The sequence below is a fragment of the Petaurus breviceps genome, unplaced genomic scaffold (assembly GCF_028583685.1).
Source record: "Petaurus breviceps papuanus isolate PSGF00001 unplaced genomic scaffold, PetGlider_PUasm1.0 685, whole genome shotgun sequence".
In the NCBI taxonomy this organism is placed as follows: Eukaryota; Metazoa; Chordata; class Mammalia; order Diprotodontia; family Petauridae; genus Petaurus; species Petaurus breviceps.
Window position 1 is genome coordinate 1248802 of NW_027186455.1, and position 21983 is coordinate 1270784.

The 21983-nt window shown below is 38.5% G+C and overlaps 1 protein-coding gene across 4 annotated transcripts in view; it reads left to right on the forward strand.

Annotated features, from left to right (window-relative positions):
* The window catches only part of SYNE3 (spectrin repeat containing nuclear envelope family member 3), a 237184-nt gene that overhangs the window by 72905 nt on the left and 142296 nt on the right, over positions 1-21983 (forward strand). For all 4 annotated transcript variants that reach the window (XM_069104246.1, XM_069104245.1, XM_069104244.1 and 1 more), the window contains one exon: positions 12058-12215. In XM_069104246.1, the coding sequence (XP_068960347.1) occupies positions 12072-12215 (144 nt within the window). In that variant the 5' untranslated portion in view covers positions 12058-12071. The remainder of the gene's footprint in view (positions 1-12057; positions 12216-21983) is intronic.

A 21983-nucleotide genomic window follows, 5' to 3' on the forward strand; every position in this document is an offset into this window, starting at 1 on the left:
CAAAATATTCAATCTTGAACAAACAAAAAGCTCATGAAATATTTCTCATATAGCTTTTGACCTAGGTGCAGATAATAATTTATTTATGCCTTCTAACAGATACTAATTTTGCCCATGTTCAGTATGCTGGTGTATCCAATGTGCTGGAGGCCTTCCTTTGATTCCTTAAATATTAAGAATAATCAAATGCAGAACTTGGGTCATCCATTTGTTATCACTTGTTCTTGCTATTTAACTGATCAGATCTTTCTTTGTCCTGTGTCTTTGATGATATCTTTGTTGTTGTTGTCTTTGCCACTTCTTGGACACAAGTTGGTAATATGCTAGAGAGTACTTATTCCAACTATGCATCTTTCTATATTCCCTTGTGTTACCTGCAATTGTAAATATTTGAGATGATAGCATTCTGTGATTCAGAAAAATATATCATAACTGGGAGAGTAGTAGTATCAACAAAGATGAACTTTTGGAGAAATAAAATTTTTTTGTGGAAAAGATGACGTAGAAACTGCTTGAATGGCTAGACTTAAAAAGCACTTAATGTTTCAATGTCAACCTGACTGAAGGTCTCCAGAGGAATACCTCAGGGATCTGTTAACAAGCATTTATTAAATGATTTTTATATACTTATATATATATTTTTATATTAAGTGATAATTTATTAATAAATTAATTTATTAAGCATTTATTAAACATACAAAAAAAAAAGAGTCCCTACTCTCTGGTAAATAACATTCTTGTGAGGGAGAAATCATGTACATATAAGCATATAAAGAATAAATACATGTGCATATAAGCATATACAAAATAAATGAAAGGTTTTATAATACAATATAGTTAGAGAGTAGAGCATCAGGAATTAAAAACCAGGGAAAGCTTCATGTAGTTTAGTATAGAGTGTAGGAAGTAGAGTATTATAGGATGAATCTGGGAAGATAGTGAGTTAGGTTTGCCCTGGAGTATGTAGCACGTTTTGTCAGTGACTTAGTGAAAAGCACAGATGGCATGCCCAGATGAACACAAAGCTGGGAAGTCAGAGCTAACACAGTAGATGACAGCCAGGTTCCAAAAAGATCCTAACAGTGTGGCACATTTGGATGCTAGTAAGTTGAATTCAGTGGAAACAAATGCCTTCCGATTTGTCAAATATCTTACCCCTGACAAAAAACAAATCGACTTCCACAAGTATGGGGTGGGGCGGCGGGGTGAGAAAGCTCTTTCTCTGGAAAAGATCTGGGAGTTTTTGTGGATTACAAGCGCATTATGAGTTAGCAATGTTAGCCAAACCAGGTAATTGGATCTTGGACTGCATGGAGAGAAGCAAAGCTTCTAGGAAGGAACAAGGTGAGAATCCCTCTCTGCTTTGCCCTGGTCAGGTTATATTTGTAGGAGTGTTGTGTTTAATTCTGGGGATAAGCCAGAGATCATGGAGAAAAGGGCAACCAGAATGGGGAAGGGCCTTGAGTACAAGTCATATGAGAACTGAAGGAACTGGGGATATTTAGCATGGAGAGGGAAAAAAAAAAACCTCAGGAGGGAACATGATAGGTATCTTTAAGTGGATGAATAAACATTTATTAAGCATTTTTTATGGTAGTATGTGCCAGGCACTAGGCTAAACACTTCACACATATTATCTCATTTGATTCTTACAGCAACCGTGGGAGGTAGGATGCTATTATGTTCCCATTTTACAATTGAGGGAACTAAAGCTGATAGAGGTTAAGTGACTTGCTCAAGGTCACACAGTGAGTGTCAGAGGTCATATGGAACTTGGGTCTTCCTGACTCTAGGCCCAAGGTTCTTTCCACTGTGTCACCTAGGTGCTTCAAGAATTTGAAGGTCAGTCCTGTGGAACATGGATTAGACTTGTTCTTCTGGCTCAGCAGGCTGAATCAGGAGCAAGGGGCATAAGATGCAAAGAGGCTTGTTGTCAGATAAAACTGTAGAGCTGTCCCAAAGTGGGATGGCTGCCTTGGGAGGCGATGGCTTCCCTTTTATCTGTAGGCAGAGACTGAATGACCACGTTTCTGGTATGTTATAGTGGCAATTCTCAGATATAGACTGAGTAGATGGATATGATTTTGTCAAACTCATCTAACTTACTCCATGAATTCTTAAATTTTGTCTTTTCTAGGATAAAATATCCCCAGTTCCTTTTGAAAGGAATTTGGCAATAATATTTGCATGGACTCTCCTTTACCCCCTCTCTGCTTACTGAAATTCTGCTAACCCTTTAAAAGTCTGTTCAAATGCCACCCCCTCAGTTTTATTTTGCTCACAAATAAAATAGTTCTATCAACACCTTTTGTTTTTTAAATCACAGTCATTTCTATATATGCTTCACTGTCTCCTTCAGTCTTACCTTCTGAGCTTCCTATTGTGACAATAAAAAAAATAAGCAAAACCAATTGACACATAGACCATGTCTTACAGCATACTTCATGCGACACTCCAAAATCCACAATCCTCTACCCCCACAAAAAGAGTTATAAGTTCATTTCATCATCTCTTATTGGAGGCCAAGGTTGATGATTGTAATTACACAATATTCAGGGGGTTGTTTTGCTGCCCTTTCTGTTTACATTGTTGCAGTAACTGTGCATTTTTTTTCCTGGTTCTGCTTACTGCATTGTGTCAGTTCCTATAAGTATTCCAATATTTCTCAGAATTCCTTACATTTATCATTTCTTAATTTGTAATGATTGCCTACGCAGTCACCATTTTGATAGCCATTCTGCATTTGATGGGCATCTACTTTATTTCCAGTTCTTTGCAGCCACAGAAAGTGAAGCTTTGAATATGTTGCTATAATATTTGCTCTATCTTTTGCTGTTCTTGATATCCTGGAGTGGAATTTCTGGGTCAAAGGGTTTGAACAGATTAGTTATTTTTTTCTACATAATTCCAAATCGCTTTCCAGAGTAGTTTGACAAACTCACGGATTCATGGTATGTTAGTGCGGCCACAGGCCCTCTAATATTGACCACTGACAAAAGCCTTTAGTCATTGTTGCCAGCTTGTTGGGTGTGTACTTCCTCTGTTCTACAGCTTTCCTCAGTCCTCCCTATCAGTTATGATCTTTCTCTTCAGATATCACTCACATGGTACTTTGTTCTCATCGAGAATCATTCTGTATTATAGTTACTGATTATTAATGTATACGAAATATGCCCTTTCTAGACTGTGAGCTGCCCAGTGCCTAGCATGGTGTTCTGCAAATGAAAGATACTTAATAATTTATTGCTAAGTTGAATCTAGTCCGATGCCCTAATTTCGTAGATGAGGAAATTGAAGCATGCAGAGGTGAAATTATTCATCCAAATGCAGAGTTAATGTCAAAGCCAGGTCTCTTGTATACTAATTCACTTTATTTGTGAGAGGCATTGTGCCTCTAGAATGGGGGTCGGGAGAGATCTTCATTCAGTTAAGTTAGGTGCTATGATGAACCCCATTTTAGAGATGAGCTTGAGAGAGATAAGCCTAATGCACAGATGAGACCAAGAAAGGTTAGATCTGTGCTTGGTTCTTGAAGGGAAAATGAGTTTTCCTGTGAAACTTCTGTTTTCCCATCTAGTCACAGAATCCTAGACCCTCAGACTTGGAAGGAAGCTCAGAAGTCATCTTGTCTATCCCATTCTTGAAGAATTCCCTTTAGTAACATTCCCAACAAGTAGAAGTGATGTGGGCCTAAATTATGAAACCGGTAGTATGGATGGAATAAAGCAGTTAGAATGAATAGAACTTGGCAATTGATTAGATATGAGAAGTAAGGCAAGGAGATGAGTCAAAGATGATTCAGATTACAATCATGAGTCACTGGGAGGATAGTGTTGTACACAATAGAAACAGGGAAGTTTGGCTGCAGAGCAATTTAACAGGAAAGATCATAAGTTTAGTTTGGGCCATGTTTAGTTTTAGTTAGTTAAAATACCTCCACATGGAGATGTCCAGCAGGTAGTTTTAGATGTGATGCAGAGTTCAGAAGAGTAATTACGACTGGGATTTATCTGTTTTGGATTCATCTATATAGAGATTATTATGAAACCATGGGAAAAGATAAGTGTGCCAAGGAAAAGAATACAGAGAGAGGAGTCCCCAAAACAGAATTTAGGGAGATGCCTGGGTTGCAGGGCTAGGAGATGAGTAAAGATTAGTAAAGGCAAACAAGGAGAAATTTGATGGGAACAGGAGAGCCAGGAGAAAACAGTGTCATTGATGCTAAGGAAGAAGTGTCCACCTCAGCCTTCTTCAGCTTCAGTTCTTTTGGTTTTTGCAAACTAAAAGGGCTTGTAATGAAAGTAAAGAAAATGAAAGGTTCTGGATTTGAGAGGGACAGAACCCAGAGATGTGGCTGGAGAAAGAGATTTTTTTTTTTAGTAAATATATTTTGCAGTGGTAATGATGGGGTGCTTGGGATCTATGTTTGTAATATCAGTTTGTAAAATCAATTTGTAAAACCAGTCTGTAAAATCACATTCCCCCCCTCAGCCTCAGAGCTTTAACTCTGACCCTTCCCCTTGCCAGCACTCTGCCTAGCAACAATTCATGAAATGTTTATCTCCCCTTCGTATAATGGCCAGCTGCACCTATTAATCCTTCAATACACACTATCTGTAAGTTAACTCCTCAGCCAATTATACACATACTGAGTTTCCATTAGCCTTGGTTTCCAACATCCATCTTGTCAAACATGACACTGATGATGGGTGGCAGACTAGGCACTTCTCAGTCAGCCTTGACCACTAGCTGACTTAGTGACATTTCAAGCCTAAAACCACACCTCCAGGTAGCCGCGCCCCCCCCCCCCCCCCCCCCTCCTCTAACCCCCCCCCCCCCCCCCCCACTATTTCCTAGTGAATTATGGGCAATACGCCTGATCAGTTGATAATAAAAGTGCATGTTCCTTTAAGCACTGACCACTCCTTAACTCCTCCCTAATCCCACCCTTACTTACTTAGTTAGCATAATTGACACCTGATTTACTGTCATGACTCCTTAGAAAACTATACCTATGACTTCTTTAAGTTTGCAGGTTCCCTAAGAGCTCTTGCCCACTGTAAAGTATAACAATAAACTTTTACAATCCTGACTGCAAAGTTTGCTTGGGCCTAGTGAATTTCTTCCAGACTGCAAACTCAGGGACTCTGGTCATTGATCAGAGCCCCTGTATAACCTATTGACATTTCCCCCATCAGTAACAACTTGTGATCAACTGGTAATAACTTGTTATGGATGGGTACTAATCAGGAAGTGCCTTTCTACTCCATGTTATTGATGCATCCATGTTCAGTTACTGTTTAAAACTGGAAAACAAAAAAACCTTGATGATCATCTAACCCAACCATATTCCCATTTATAGCTGAATACATGGAATTGGAGGATAGGATAATAATTTAGAGTTGGAAAGAATGTTCAAAGGATCTCTAGTCTTCAACTGGGGTTTTCAATTAGGTCTTTAACTAGTGGACCCCAGGATGACCTGAGTTCTAATCCTGACTCAGAAATTGACTAGGTAGGCAACTCATTTAATCTCTTTAAGTCTCAATATCCTCATCAGTGAATCAGGATAATAATAGCACCTGAACTGATCAAATGGTGGATCCAAGAAAAACAGCTCTCAGTTTTTGCATTTATACTGCTAAGAGTAATTGGTTGGATGGCAAGCATGTGGTCTTTGGCCAAGTGAAAGAAGACGCGAACATTTTGGATGCCATGAAGTATGTCGTTTCTCTGGGTGGCAAGACAAGCGAGAAGATCACCATCACTGCCTGCAAACAACTTTGAGAAGTTTTCTTATTTTGTTTTTTTATCTTTCTCACCAAATCATTCCTCTGCAGTTGGAGAGTACACCCCCAAACCCTATCTGCTTTCATGCTCTATAATCCTTGGACTCTCACTTGCTGCAGTTCTCTTTGGATTTCATTTCCCGTTTCCTTCCACAAGTATGGCTAGACAACGGAGTTAAATTTCTGATTATGAAATAAAAACTAAACTACAAAGAAAAAGAAGAAGAAGCCAATGGCAAAGGTCCAGTCCAGAGATGATGAAGATTGGAACTAGTGTTGTGCTGACTGTGTGACTGGAGTTGAGGAGAATAAATGCAAGATAGAAATGATGAGATGTAGCAAATGATTGGATGGGGGTGTGGTGCTGAGTGAGAGTGAAGATGACACCAAATTTGCAAATCTGTGCATAAGGATGGTAGTGTTCTCAACAGAAATAGAGACATTCAGAAGAGGGGTGGGTTTGGGGGAAAGATAAATTCTGTTTGGGACGTGTAGAGTCTGAGATGCTTACAGAACATTGAATTGGAAATGTCTAACTGACAGTGGATTGTGTAATACTACGGCTCGAGAGAGACAATACAGCTGACTATATTAATATGGGAGTCATAAATAGAGAGATGATCACTGAAACCATGGGAGCTGATGAGTGAGTGTAGAGAAAAAAGAGGTCCTAGGACAGAGCTTTCACAGTTCAGAGGAGAACCAAGAGAACCAAGTAGTGTCACCAAACAAACAAAAATCCCCAAAACAAAACAATAGAAAAGATTGGTCAGCAATATCTAACCCTGAAGGCAGGTCAAGAAAGAGGATTGGGGCAGCTAGGTGTCCCAGTGAATAGAGCACTGGCCCTAGAGTCAGGAGGACCTGAATTCAAATCCATCCTCAGGCATTTAACACTTACTAGTCATGTGACCTTGGGCAAGTCACTTAACCCCAATTGCCCTGCCTTCCCCCTTGTAAAAAACAAAAAAATAGAGAGAATGATTGAGAAAATGATGTAGATTTAGCAATAGATTGATTTTTCAAGGAATTTGATTAATAAAGAAAGAAAAGACATAGATGAGAGCTAGAGGAAATGGTAAGATCTAGTTAGAGTTTTTCAAGGATTGGAGAGGCCCAACGATGAGTACCTTGTTGCTATATTTTCCCAGTTGAGAATAGCTAAAATACATTTGTAATGGACCTACCCTGAATAGCTGTATGATTTAATCCAAGTTCATTAAACAGTTTATGAGTAGAAGTAGAGGTCATAAATGATAGGATTAAAATAGGATTGAGATTTGGCAGGGCATAAGCAGTAGTCAGACAAAGAAACAAAGGATCTGAGAGTAAAAGATAGTTTATAATCATAGAGCCATCTCTTATAATAAAGAATTTAAAATGAGGAAGAAAAAATTTAGCAAAACTCACTAAAATATGAAAAGAGTCTAAATGAATGTTCTACACCCATGGTGTTCTACCTCTGCAAAGCATTTGGAAAGGTGTCTTCTCTGCTTTGAGGCAAAGCTCAGTCATTATAATTTCATAGCATTCAACTTTGTGGTTATTCTTGCCATTTAAGTTTTTGTAGTCATTGTGTATTCATTTTCTTTATCTTACCTACTTCACTGTGTTTCAGTTCATAAGTCTTCCCTTGCTTTTATGTGTTCTCAAGATTCATTGTTTCTTATAGTACAATAATATACTTTACATCAATGTACCATGGTTTGTTTAGATATTCTCCAGTCTACAGTTATCTACTTTGATCCTAGTTAGGGGTCCATCTTAAGTCATCCTGATTTGTGAATTGCCACTGGACCCAGATGGCTCCTGAGGAGAAAGTGAGACTGGTGACTTTGTACAGCTTTCCCTCACTTAAATCCAATTCACTTGCAAGTCATGGCATCACCTTCCTGATGTCATGGTCCTCTTGAAGAATGAAGAACAAACAACTAGCTGTCACCACAAAAAATACTACTATCAATGTTTCCTGTGTATTTGTAATCTTTCTGTTATTAACATTATTTTATATTAACATTATTATATTATTTTATATTATTTTATTTATTATATTTATTTATTTATTTATTTATTATATAAATATATATAAATATATATTAAATTATATATTAAATATAAAATATATTTATTTATTTATTATATTTATTATATTATTATATTATTTATATTATTTTATATTAACATTATTATATTAACATAATTGGGGTATATGCCTAGTAGTGGTATCTCTGGTTTGAAGGATATGGACATTTTAGTAACTTTGCTTGCATAATTCCAAATTGCTTTCTAGAATGTTTGGAACAATTCCCCTTCTGTTTTTAAATTTAAGAAAATTGACACATCTATTTTCTCTCCCTCCCACTCCACTGAGAAACAAAGAAGAAAAAAAAACAAATACCTTGTAACAAATGCATAGTCAAGGAAAACAAATTCCCTTGTTAGCTGTATAAAAATATATAGCTATGTTTCTCTTATTATTAGTGATCCAAACCATTATTTCATATGGTTAAGAGTCTGTAATTCTTTTGAGAACTGCTTCTTTGTGTCCTTTGAACATTTATCTATTGGAGAGACATCCAGATATTTAAAGGGAGCTCTTGCATTCTTTCTTAATTTTTTGCTGGCCTGATATTTCCAGTTCCCTCATAAGAATTTGAGAAATAAAAGAGGGACCTCAGCAGCCATTCCAGCCTAACCCATCCATGAACGCAATGCCCACCAAAATAAAACCCTGCACTTGAAGACCTCCGAGGAATGGAATCCATGATTTCTCCTTTAAACAGAGGTTGAACAGCCACTTATTGGTATGTTGTAGTAGTTATTCCTTTAGTGTTTGGGTTAGACTAGATGACCACTGAGGTCCCTTCTGTCTCTCAAAGTCAGTGAATCTGTTGCCTTAGAGATCAGCTAGTATAACCCCTTTATTTTACAGATGAGGATAATTAGGAATCGAGAAATCTTGACTTGCCAAGAATTGTAGGGTTAGCTAGTGTCTGAGGCAACACTAGCACCCAGTCCTCCAGACTCCAAAGTTCAGTGATTTTTACCCCTATTCTTTCTATTCTCATTGTGTAGCCTAAGAATGATCACATGATCTAGAATTCCTCCTCCTACCCTGTTCTCCACCTCCAACTAAGTCACTCCAACACTGGGCCCCTTGTGTAGAATTTGACATACTCTAGTGTCTGTGAATCATTCTGCACATGCAAAGTTGGAACCTTTCCAAATGGAAGAACTCATAAAAAGTTTGAATTATTCCTACAATTAAAAACTGCTCTTCCTAATGTCAAATCTGGAATTCTTAAAGATCCTTTTCCCCCTTCTTTTCCTGCCCTTTAAGTTTCTATTCTGAAAGTCAGGCAAGTCATAAACAAGGAAAGGAATTCCAGACACACTGAACCAATTTAAAACCCTATCCAGGCTAACATTCTTTTCAAACCAAGCAGTAAAAGAAAGGGAGTGACCATGGAAGAACACATTAAGATGTTAGAAAAATGAGTCCTACTCTAAAAGCAAAACAACACATTAGGAAGCCAAGCTTTCAAACAATGCATTGTGTTCTAGGAGACTGTTACAATCAGCTCTCCTTTTCTCTTGTTTTGCCATCTCTGTCATCTTTTAACTCAGTAAATTTTGAATTTGCTTCCATCATTTAATATTCCCTTTTCTTACCCTTTCCTTTTCTTAAGGTTAGTGCTTACTTGATGGCACAATGTCTAAAGCAGCACTGCAAACCAGAGGTGCTTAATTGAATGGTTATTTAGACTAGAATTTACAGAATAAATGTTAGAGCAGGGCAGGAAACCTCTCATTTTACTGAGAAGGAAATTAAACTCAAGAGATAGAAAGTGACACATGAAAAATTCCACTGCAAGTTAGTGGGAGAACCAGGCCTGGAACCCAAGTCTTTTGACTTGTCCTAATGTGCTCTTTCCAGTATCATGCAGAGCCCTTGCAGCCCATGCCCTGTACCTTAGTCAGCTGAAGTACCTCTCCAGTGTGTATTTTGTTCTCAAATGCTTTCTTGAAAACATTTCCTGAAATAAATAACAAGGGACACAAATTAGAAAATTCTTTTGGGGTTATCTAGCCTTTATTTCCTTTATTTTTGAGGCCTACAAAGATCAAATAATTTATCAAGAGTTACCTAGGTAGTTATGGTGTTTATTCGGAAACTGACATTACATTTTTTGTAACATGGGACCTGCAAAATATTTCAGGAGGAACAAATTGCTCCTTTGACTTGATTTGGTAGCTCCATGCAATCTGGGTCTTTCTAGTACACACGTAATGTGTACTTGTTGAATTTTATTGAATGGGAGCCACTTATTAGATTTCAACCACCCCTGCCTTTCTGCTTTCCTGAAATCAATGTTTTACTATTGGAGAGGAATTTATTAGAGTTCAGCCTCTTGAGAATTCTACTTGAGTTGGCTTCTCAAATCTGGAAAGCTACCCTGAATAGGTTAAAATGCAGGCTCTATTTCCAGTCCCTACTTCAAGTTCTTTCTGGGAAATTAGAAGATGTTCTCCTTAAGCTCTGCTTTTACTGCTATGTAGAGAATTCATTACTGATTATTGGGTCTGAATTTTTTTTTAGTAGCTATGGAGTCATGCCCTCCCCAGCAGGCTGTTCTGCTGCCTAATCAAGGGGAGACTATATCTGATGTACCCTGTCCAAGTCTAGGCAGGGTATTTTTGCTTTTTTTTTTTTAAGGGGGAAGGGCAGAGCAGTTGGGGTTAAGTGACTTGTCCAAAGTCCAAACACTTACTGTTAGTAAGTGTTCCCTGTCTGAGGTCAGATTTGAACTCAGGTCCTCCTGACTCCAGGGTTGGTGCTCTATTCACTGAACCACCTAGCTGCCCCTAGGTAGGGTATTTTTGAAGAGACATTGGCAAACTGCATGGTTTAGAAGTACCAGAAACTTACACATAATAGGCATTTAGCAAATGTTTGTTGACTTGAGTTGATAGCTACTTTCCCAGTATTTTGTGATTTATCATATAAAGCTTGGTTGAAGGAAATGGAACATAAAATCCTGTCTGTGCCTGGACCAAGACAAAGTATTATAGGACTAATAGTAGTCTTATTCTGGGCTTTATGTCTCTATTAATTTATCCCAAGATCTTACTAATTTTTTGTGGTATCATATAATACTTTTGACTCATATTGAACTTAGAGTCCGTTAGTATTTCCAGGCTTATTAATAGAAGATTCCTATATACATCATATATAAATTGCTAATTTTCACTGGTGGATGTTGCCTGATCATACATCCTGCATCTTAATCATTAAGTTAACTTTTTGAATTTAAGTGTAGGATTTTACAATTATTCCTATTACATGTAGTCACTTTAATCTGACCCAGTGCTGGTGGTGCTCATTGTGAACACGAGCACTTATATTTTGGAAATCAGTAATGCTATAAATCAGAGCTTGATTTATTGTTTTGTTGTCTGTACTTATTAGTGATGGAAAAAAATGTTAGCTCAGATTAAATTAAAAGTCCAATTAGAAATATACTTTCCCCTTCTCCCTACCACCCCCAGAGCCAGTGGTTAGACATTGACCAGCACACTCCTGCCCAGAGCCCTACCCTATTGTGATCTTTTCCTTTTTAGATAGATACTCTTTTAACCCACATGTCAGCTATCCCTCTCAGTTTGCAACATCTGCAAATTTGATAAGCATTGTATTTATTCCTTAATCCAAGCTTGACAAAAAAAAAAGTTGAATAGCCAGTGGTCAAACAGATCCCAGGGGAATCCACTAAGTCCTCCCTCTACATTGGCTTTGATCCATTAGTTAGCATTCATGACTTTAGTCATTCAACCAATTCCCAAATCCACCTAAATGTCTTATCATCTCATGCACATTTTTAATCTTGTCCACAGATAGCATCAGCAATTTTGTCAAAGGCTTTGCTGAAATCTAGGCAAGCTATGTCTCTAGTGTTCCAGTAATCTCTCAGTCTAGTAAATGTTTAAAAAAAAAAAAAAGGAAATGAGGTTAACCAGTCATGACCTGTTCTTGATGATATTCTTGGGGATCATTGTTTTCCTTTTTAAATGTCTACTAATGAGCTCTTAAATAGCAAGTTCCAGAATTTTGCCAGAAAGCAGAAATTAAGTTTATTGGTCCATAATTGTGAGATTATGTTCTTTTCTCTCCCTTTCTCCTCAGACTTAGTCTGGCAGTATAATGCAATCCAGGTCTTTCTTACAGTTCCATGTATTCTTACCCTTTTGCACTTTTTAAACACTCCAGGTTCCACAGATGCCATGACTCAGCAGTCCCAGGATGAGTTTGACAGCAGTGTAGAGAGTGCCCAGGAGTGGATGAAAGCTGTCCAGGAACGACTACAAGTTAATGACAACACCCAAGGCCCCCGAGCTGCCCTAGAAGCCAGACTCAGAGAGACAGAGGTACATCGAGATCTGGGTTCCTATCCAGGACATCACAACCAGCTCCTTAGCACAATAATTATGGCTCAGGGTGATTATTGTGAGAAATACTGATAGTTGGTTTCCACAGATTCTATAGGAACTACGAATGTTTTGAAAATGATCCTGCACAGCATGTATGGAAGAGCCTAGGTCATGAGGGAAAAGGGCAAAATATACTATTGGGTCATATAAAGAAATCTACAAAGGGGGGAGGGAGACTACACCAGGCCAGTCCAAACCAGTTGGGATTCAAACTGACACACTCAGTGTAGGAGTTTATGTCCCTTTGTCTGACCAGGGGCTACTCTGGTAGGTCATTCAGAAGAATGACCAAAGAAAGGGGATGACCTGTCTAGAGGGGACCAATGATTGTAACGGAAGGGGTGCTATATAATCTTTCTTCTACTACTGGGAGTTTCGTGTGTGTGTGTGTGTGTGTGTGTGTGTGTGTGTTTGTGTTCTGGTCCCATGAGGGAACTCACATGTCCACTTCTTTGAAGAATCATCAATAAAGGATCTCTTCTTTCACTCCACAAACTGCAATCTTAATACTTTGTTTATAACATTATGAATCAAAAGACCTTGGTTCTAATCCTGTCCCTGCCACTAATTTATTCTATAATATGGGAGAAATCACTTCTCTCAGTTCTTTTCATCTGTAAAATGAATAAGTTGAATTAGACAATCTACAAGGTCCTTTCTAGATGTATTTGTCTCTATGATAAAAATTTGTTGTTTAACAGTGGTTCTGTTGAGGAAGTATGGTTATTATGCCCTTGACAACTGATGGCCCTCTTGCATGATAACATGGTAACAAAATAAGTCATAATAACTCCAGTCCAGCTGGATTATGAGATAGGGCATTCCAGTGAATCAAATAGTCTTTGTAATTGAGAATTCCCATGTATATTGTATGTTAGTTGCCAGTTTTCACAGGCGTATGATAAAATAAATTATATGTAACAAAGAAATTCTAAGAAACGGTGTATAATAGTACCTTTCTTTGATGATTCAGAACACACTCTAGGATTATGTTCAGCTTCCATAGGATGAATACATATTGTTGTAATTGATGTGGATGTGAAAGAAAGTATAGGCTCAGAGAATCATTATAAGTATAAAGGACCTTTGGATTCAAGTTCAACCAAACCATTTTACAGATGAGGAAAAGGCCCAGTATAGGAAAGTGCTCAGGCAGCTAAGAAAACATAAATTCAAATTCTGACTCAGACACTTAGTTTCCTCAGTTGTAATATGGGGATAGCAGCAGCAGCACCTACCTCTTAGGGTCATTGTGAAACTCAAATAAGATAATATTGGGAAAATGCTTAGCAGAAGTTCCTGACACAAAGCAGGTGCCATATATGTATTTATCTCTTCCTTTCCCTCCTTAAGGTCAAGTCAGGGACTCAAACCCAAGTCAGCTTGTTCTAAAGTTGTGCTACAGTCAGCTGATACCAACTGATTATTAGATTTTCATTGTGAGCATTTACACGCTGGAAATTAGCAAATGCTACAAATTAGGGCTTGATTCATGGTTTGTTGATTTGTAGCCTTAAAAAATAGATGGAGAAAATGTTAATTAATGATGCAGATTAAACTCAAAAAATGTGTTGTACATTTTTTTCACCTTGAGAGCTAGTTGTTAAATATTTACTAGCATATCATTGGCTTGTTTTAAATATATTTCTCCATACTGACTGCATCTGAACCAATGCTATACAATGAAATTTTGATGGAAAAATATGACATTCCTTGGAAACCCTATAGCATTCTCCTGAATGCTCTTGTAACAGTGATACTGATACATCTAGGAAGCTTGATGGAGCAGTGGATAGTGAGCTGGACCTGGAATTAGAAAGACCTGAGTTCAAATCTACCTTCGGACATTTACTAGCTATGCAGCCTTAGGCAAGTCACTTAACCTACATTAGCCTTAGTTTCCCTCTCTATGAAAAGATAATAATAGCACCTACCTCCCAGGATTGTTGTGAGGATCAAATGAGATATTTGCAAAGTGTTTTGCAAATTTGTAAAATTCTCCATAAATGCTATTATTATTAATATTTGGTTCAATTTAACAAGCAATTATTAATACCTGCTATATTAAGATATTATGTTAGTTATGCTAGCTATGTAAGTGATATGTTTAGTGTAATATTGTAGTCCTAGAGCCCAGGTCTCTGTGTTCTTTCCTTTATGCCATGCTGGATTATCAAGAGCTAGTAGATATGTTACAAACAGAATGGAGGATAGAATTGGAACTTACCGAGGGAGAGAAGCCCCTATTCCTCTGGCTTTGGAACAGTCCATTGTGCTCCCTCTTTGTCTCATTCTCAATAATCTTGGGTCCTGTAGTCTGACTTCAAGAATCTCTCTGTGTCCTTTCCCTCTTAGTTTAAGTTTCTTAGCCTAATAGGTCTCAAACATTTTGGGTGAGTGCCCCGAGTTCAATAGAATAAGAGTTGGTCTCTTTTCTAGTATCTGGCAGATTTCCACAGACTGTCACATCTACTGCTAGACTGAGGAGTTTACCTTTGGAGACCAAATAAGATGGTACTTGTAGCTTATGGTATACAGCCTTATGAAAGGAGATTTCCTTTGATTTGTTTAACCTCGGGAAGAGAAATACTGCTTTGAAAAAGAGTCCTGGGGCAAAACTTGCTTATATAGCTATATATCCCACATTTGGGAATTAAAAGATGGGTGTAGGGTGCCTCTTAGATTGAGTGTACACTTAGAAGACCACAAGACCATATCTTTAGGGGTTTATTTTAATCTTCAAAGATATCATAGTTTTGTTTGTTTTATTTTCTTCCCTTATCTTTCTATGAGGGTCATATTTGATAAAATATAGGAGTTCAAAACTTTGATCATCAGAGGAAAAGACTGGTAACCTAAATATTTGGTTTTAAAAATTATATTTTAAATTATTTTCTAAAAACCTCATCATTTATCAATATAACCAATTAAATGTGCTTTGAAATAATTTATAATTCCTTTTGTACATATAGTCTGCTGATCTTTTCGAATCAGAAAAATGTTTTCAGAAAATAGGCATTTTTCAAAAGTTCTAGGCCAGAGTTCTTAAAATGTTCTTATTTTTTCCATATCTGTCACTGGCCACAAGTTCCTTCTTTGCCTCCTTCTAAGTAAAACATCTACCCTATAATAAATATGTTAGTCAAGCAAAACAGATCAAGTTACTGACCCTAATTGAGAGGTTCTTTATCTCTAGTCCATTGTCTTTCTAAGAGGTGTAAGAAATGCTTCATCATTAGTTTATTGAAGTTGCTTCAGGCAAAGCTCTCAGGTTTTTCAAAGCTTCGCTTCTCTTTTCTGTGGTCATACAATTGTTTTGATTCTGCTCACTTCACTGTGTGTGTACATGTATTATATGCTTTTATATACTTATATAAACACTTTATGTATACTATATATATACTTTGTATCTACTTTTATAAAAGTACATAATTATATACTTTCATAAAAGTACATATATATAAAAGTACATATATATAATCAAGATACACATACATACATATATACACACACACACACACACACACATATATATATATATATATATATCTGCGTACATATTTATTTGTATGCTTTTATATATGTCCCAGAGCATGTTACATAAGAGAAAATGTTTCATACAAAGCAGTTTTGGGTAAGGTCAGGTAGGGCACATAGGCAGGAAGAGATACTTTTTTTCACACACACACACACATATATATATATATATATATATATGTATGTATTTGAATATTTGATTTTAAAACTTTCAATTCCAGATTCATTCCCTTCCCCCCCTCCCACCCACCCCCACTGGGGAGACAAGTAGTTCAATATAGGTTGTACATGTGCAGCAAATGCAAAACAATAACATAGTAGATATATTGTAAAAGACTGACTATATTTCCCTCCCTCCTATCCCACCTCCCACTTGTTCTATTCTCTACTTTGATCCTGTCCCTTTTCACAAGTGGGTTCTTCCAACTTCCCTCCCCCCCAGCCTGCCCTCCCTTCCATCATCCCCCCTCACATCCTCTTCCCCCCCATTCTCCTGGAGGGTGAGATCCCCTATTTAGTGTGTATTTCCCTCCCTCCTCAAGCCAGATTCAATAGGAATAAGGTTGACCCATTCCCTTTTGCTTTCCTATTCTTCCCCTCCATTGTAACCATTTTCCCTTGCCTCTTCTGTATGAGATAGTTTGTCCCACTCTGTCTCTCCCCATCTCCTCTCATTATATTCCTCTCACCTCTTAATTTCACCTTTTAAGTATCATCCCTTCCTGTTAAATTGGTCCCGTGCCCTCTATCTATGTATACCTGTAAACGTATATACACACATTCACATATGTATTCATATGCCCGCATACCCTCATATAAAGACATATATATATTTCTAATCCCTTCAACTACTGAGAAAAGTTTCATAAGTTACAATTATTGTTTTTCCATGTAGGAATGTTACTAGTTCAACTTTGGCCAGGTGGCTCAGCGAGCAAGAGCACCGGCCCCAGTGCCTGGACGACCCAGATCAAATCCGGGCCCAGACACTCAGCACCACACCCAGAAACAACAACTGGCCATGCAACCCCGAGCAAGCCACTCAACCCCAATTGCTTTAAAAAAAATAGTTCAACTTTGATAAGTTCCTTATGATTTCTTTTCACTGTTTACCTTCTCATGCTTCTCTTGCTTCTTGTATCTGAATGTCAAATTTTCTATTCAACTCTGGTTTTTTCAGCAAGAATGCTTGAAAGTCCTGTATTCCACTGAATGACCATATTTTCCCCTGAAACATGATACTCAATTTTGCTGGGTAGGTGACTCTTGGTTTTAATCTCAGCTCCCTTGACCTCCGGAATATCACATTCCAGGCCCTTCAATCCCTCAGTGTAGAAGCTGCCAGATCCTGGGTTATCCTGATTGTGTTTCCACAATATTCAAATTGTTTCTTCCTGGCTGCTTGTAATATTCTCTCCTTAATGTGGGAATTCCGGAACCTGGCTATAATATTCCTAGGAGTTTTCTTTTTGGGATCTTTTTCAGGAGGTAATCGGTGGATTCTTTCAACCTCTATTTTGCCCTCTGGTTCTAAAACATCAGGGCAGTTTTCTTTGAGAACTTCCTGGAGGATGCTTTCCAGGCTCTTACTTTGGTCATGGCTCTCAGGCAGTCCAATAATTTTAAAATTATCTCTCCTGGATCTATTTTCCAGGTCAGTGGTTTTTCCCATGAGATATTTCACATTGCCTTCTATTCTTTCATTTGTTTGGATCTGTTTAACAGCATCTTGATTTCTCATAAAGTCATTAGCTTCCATTTGCTCCAATCTAATTCTGAAGCAATGATTCTCCTCAGTGAGCTTTTGAGATTCTTTTTCCATCTGGCAAATTCAACTTTTTAAGGCCTTCTTCTCCTCATTGCCTTTTTGAGCCTCCTTTGCCATTTGAGTCAGTCTGTTTTTTAAGGTATTATTTTCTTCAGTCAGGCTGTTGACTCTCATTTCATAATTTTCTTGCATTGTTCTCATTTCTCTTCCCAATTTTTCCTCCACTTCTCTTATCTGCTTCTTAAGGTCCTCTATGGCCTGTAACCAGCTTGTATTTTCCTTTGAAGCTTTTGGTGCAGGAGTTCTGACTTCACTGATTTCCTCCTGTTCCATGCCTTGCTCCTTCTTATCCCCAAAATAGGAGTGTAATGTTGGAATCTTCTGTCTGCTTTGTTTCCTTTGCCTGCTCATTTTGCCACTCAATGATTTGACTTTTGGGCTTTTTGCCACAGTAGGACTCTGCCACCAGACAGGGGAGTTTTCGTCCCAAACGCTGGGGTTTTCTCAGCTGCCGGCGGTATTAGATGGGTGCCCTCTCTGAGGTCTCCACACGCTCTGGCAAGCTGGACACACACCCCAGGACCTCCACCCTAGACTGCAATCCAGATCCAAGCAGGTTAAAGCAAGAGCGATTACCCCTCAGACTGGTGCTTGGTCCCCCTACACTCTGCAGGCCAGGAGCTGAAGCCGCCTCGTGGCGCTGGCAGGCTGTGCTGGCATCTCAGCGGTTTCTCACTCCGGGGGTAAAAGCCACGCACTCTCACTTACTGGGTCCCAAAGTCCAGACTGCACTGGCCTCTCACCTTGTCCTTCGCATCTATGTGTTGATAAATCTGGAAATGGCCACAGCTGCTGCTGATCTGGAGTCCCTCTGGCAGGCGGCTGGTCAGGCCCGCCCTGGGGCTAAAGCCTCTGCGTGGTGCTGGGCTCCCTGCTCCCAGAGCATTGCGTGGGCTGGCCAATTCCTGTTGGTCTGCCGGGCTGTTCTCAGCGGGAGGCTAGCTTCTCTGTGTCATTTTGTGGGTTCTGCAGCTCCAAAGTTTGTTTAGAGTCCCCTTTTTACATGGATTGGGGAGGGTGGAAGCCGGAGCTGCAGGAGGGTCGTGCTTCTACTCCGCCATCTTCAGGAAGAGATACTTTTAAGATGCTTAAATTAAATTAAATTAAATTCCCTTTAAGGAAAAAATGTATTCTTTTGCATAGCCATTTGCACCAGAGCAAGAAAATGCATCTTCTTTATCAGTCACTTAGTTAATTAGCATTTGTTAAGCTCCTACTACTAGCCTTAATGGATAGGATAAAGAGAAAGGATGTGAATTCCAACAACTATTCAAAATCCTTGAATTTTCTTTTGTAATTGGGGGGAGGGAGGTAATGAAGGAGACATTCAATATATGTCAAAGAGGCTTTACTCAGAAAGGCAAAGAAATATAATATAGAACAAATATAGGACTATAGGACAAAATGGAGTCCGTTATGTTCTCCCATAAATCTGCTTTCAACATCACTAATTGGGACCCGGTTGGTTGTTGTCCTTCATTCTCAAAGAGGGTCAAAATGACATCACTGTGCTAGAATCAAGTTACAATGTGTTGCTTTGTGGCTGATCAGACCAGTATGAGCTCAGAATGGGAATATTCTACCACAGGTCAAGGCACAGATAATCTGTGTGAACATTTGGGATAGATTCTTTAAATCTGCTCATTTCGAGTTTCTTTTGAATTGCTTCAATTTTGCTTTGCTCATAAAGCACTGCACTTTCTCTGATGAGGTCACATCATGCTGATCAGTCCCATGCCTGTTAGTGTCTCCCATGTCTCAGAGCTCAAGGGGACCTCAGATGCCATCTAGTCTAGTCTAATCTCCTGCCAAAAGCATGAATTTGGTCTATAATATCCCTAACAAGTGGTTATCCAGTCTGTGCTTAAATGCCTCTAGAGATGGGAAATTTATACTTCTGTTGTGCCCCTTATATTTTCAGGTAGTTTTAATTTCTAGGAAGTTCTTTCTTATATTGATTATGAGTCTTCCAGATAAGTAGAAGATTCTTTGGATTATAATAGTAGCTCACTTTTTTTTTTAATAGCTCTTGTTCCTTAACAAAGCCTTTTCACAAATTATTTCTCTCTCTTTTTTTTGTTTTTAAGCAATTGTGGTTAAGTAACTTGCTTGAGGTTACACAGCCAGTTATTTTGTGTAGGTGCTAAGTATCTGAGGTGAGAACCGATCTCAGGTCTCCCAACTCCAGGCCGGCACTCTTACTCACTGCGCCACCTGGCTGCCCTTATTTCTCTTGACCCTCAAAATATACCATGAGGTTGTCAGTAAAAAAATTGTCCTTATTCTATAGATGAGAAAACTGGTGGTCACAGTTAAAGAGATGAAATAATTTCTCCAAAGGACCATAGTGTAGAGTTTGGAGTCAGAAAATCTGGGTTCCTATAGTAGCTCTGAAATTTATCTCTTTAGGCAAGACAATTCAAGTCTCTTGGCCTCAGTGTCCTGAATCAAAAGTTTAGAGCTAGAAAGTATGTTAGTGATAATCTGGTCCAATCCTATCATGTTATAGATGAGGCAACCATGGTCACAGAAGAAGCAAAGCCAGAATATGAATATAGGATCATAGAAACTCATAGCTGGTCATAGAAACTCAGAGTTGGAAGAGATCACAGGGGTCATCATGTCCAACCCTTACCCTGTATTTTCAAATCTAGAGCTCTTGCCATTGTACTGTACCACTCTGTAAAATGAGGAATTGGATTAGATGATCTCTGAAGGTCCTTTCCACCTTGAAATTGGATGATCCAAAGTAGCAGAGCACAGATGAGAATCCAAGTATCCCATCTCCAGTTCCAGAGTTCTTTGCATGATTCCATGTAGTTCCTTTAGAAAGAAACTTCCAAGGCACCAGTCTTGAGTTGGACCCTTTCCTCAGATACCAGTAACATAGTGCTTTGTTCTTTGGAATCATCTTCTCATCACACACTCAGACATCCCACCCTAATCCTAAACCCTCTGTTCATTGGGTATAATATGTCAGCCAGAAAGCTTAAAGTAATTTTGTTCATGTCCATCTCTTTATGATCCTATTTGTAGTTTTCTTGGGAAGGGATAGTGGAGTGGTTTGCCATTTCCTTCTTCAGCTAATTTTACAGTTGAGGAAACAGAGGCAAGGAGGGTTAAGTGACTTGCCCAGGGTCACATACCTAGTAAACATCTGAAGCCAGATTTAAACTCATGAAGATGAGTCTTGCTGATTCCAAGCCCAGGGCTCTATCTGCTGTATCACCTGGCTACCCGAGAATCATTTTAGATACCACAAACAGAAGTGTAATTTCTGAATTTAGAGAAGAGATAATCCTGCTGTAGTCTTCCTTGGTCAGACCACATGTGGAGTATTGTGGTCAGTTCTGGGGAAGCATTTTTGACAGTGACTCATTTTGTTAAAGAATTGGAAACTATCCCAGTTAAAGGAACTGAGAACCCTTAACTGGGAGAATGGAAGATTTATGGGCAAATAACCAGGGGTGTGCTGGTAAATGTACAATAACAGGCTCTCTGAAAAAATAATGTATTGCAGGATGTACTTTTGTTTAATCTACATCATCAATACTTTCTTAAGTCTAGAAATCAACAAAACAATAAATCAGGCTTTGATTTGTAGCATTTGCTAGTTCTGAGGTGTAAATGCTCACAGTGAAAGTTTTGAAATTGGCTCTCCTGAGCCGTTCAAGCTGGCCCTGCATATAACTGTCTTCAGATATTTGAAAGGCTGTAATACAGAAAAGGAATTAGGATTTGTTATACTTGGCTTGAGAAGGCAGAACAAGGAGCAATGAATCAAAGTTAGAGGAGGAGGCAGATTTTGATTCATTCTAAAGAAGCTTCTCTCCTGTCCCAAAATGGAATAAATTACTTCATAGGATGGCGAGTTCCCCCACCTTGAAAGTATGGAAGCATAAGCTGTGACCATTCATTATATTTTTTAAATAGGATTCACACTTTGCTTATTGACTAGAGAATCTCTGACACATCCCTTCCAACTTTGAGATTCTGGGTTGCTAATTTTTGCCAACTGTCAAATTCACTCAGTTTCTGTGTATTCCTAAAGGTTCCAGTGATTTGTTCTAAGCTTTTATTACAAGCATTGCAGCTCTGTTGTCCAAAGTCCACTTTTCAGGGTTTTTTTCTTTTTGGGGGGCGGGGTTCGTCTCCTGCTTCAGCTGCTGATTCTTAACTTACTCCCTCATTGGCTAGTTTAAATATAAACGTTCTTCCCCATGCATACCATGTGTATATCATTTTCCAAGTGATTCCTTGCCAGCTGGCACTTATGGCTCCACACTTCCTCTTGACATTTATTTTCTGTTAAATTTACTAGTTAAAAAAAAAAAAAACCC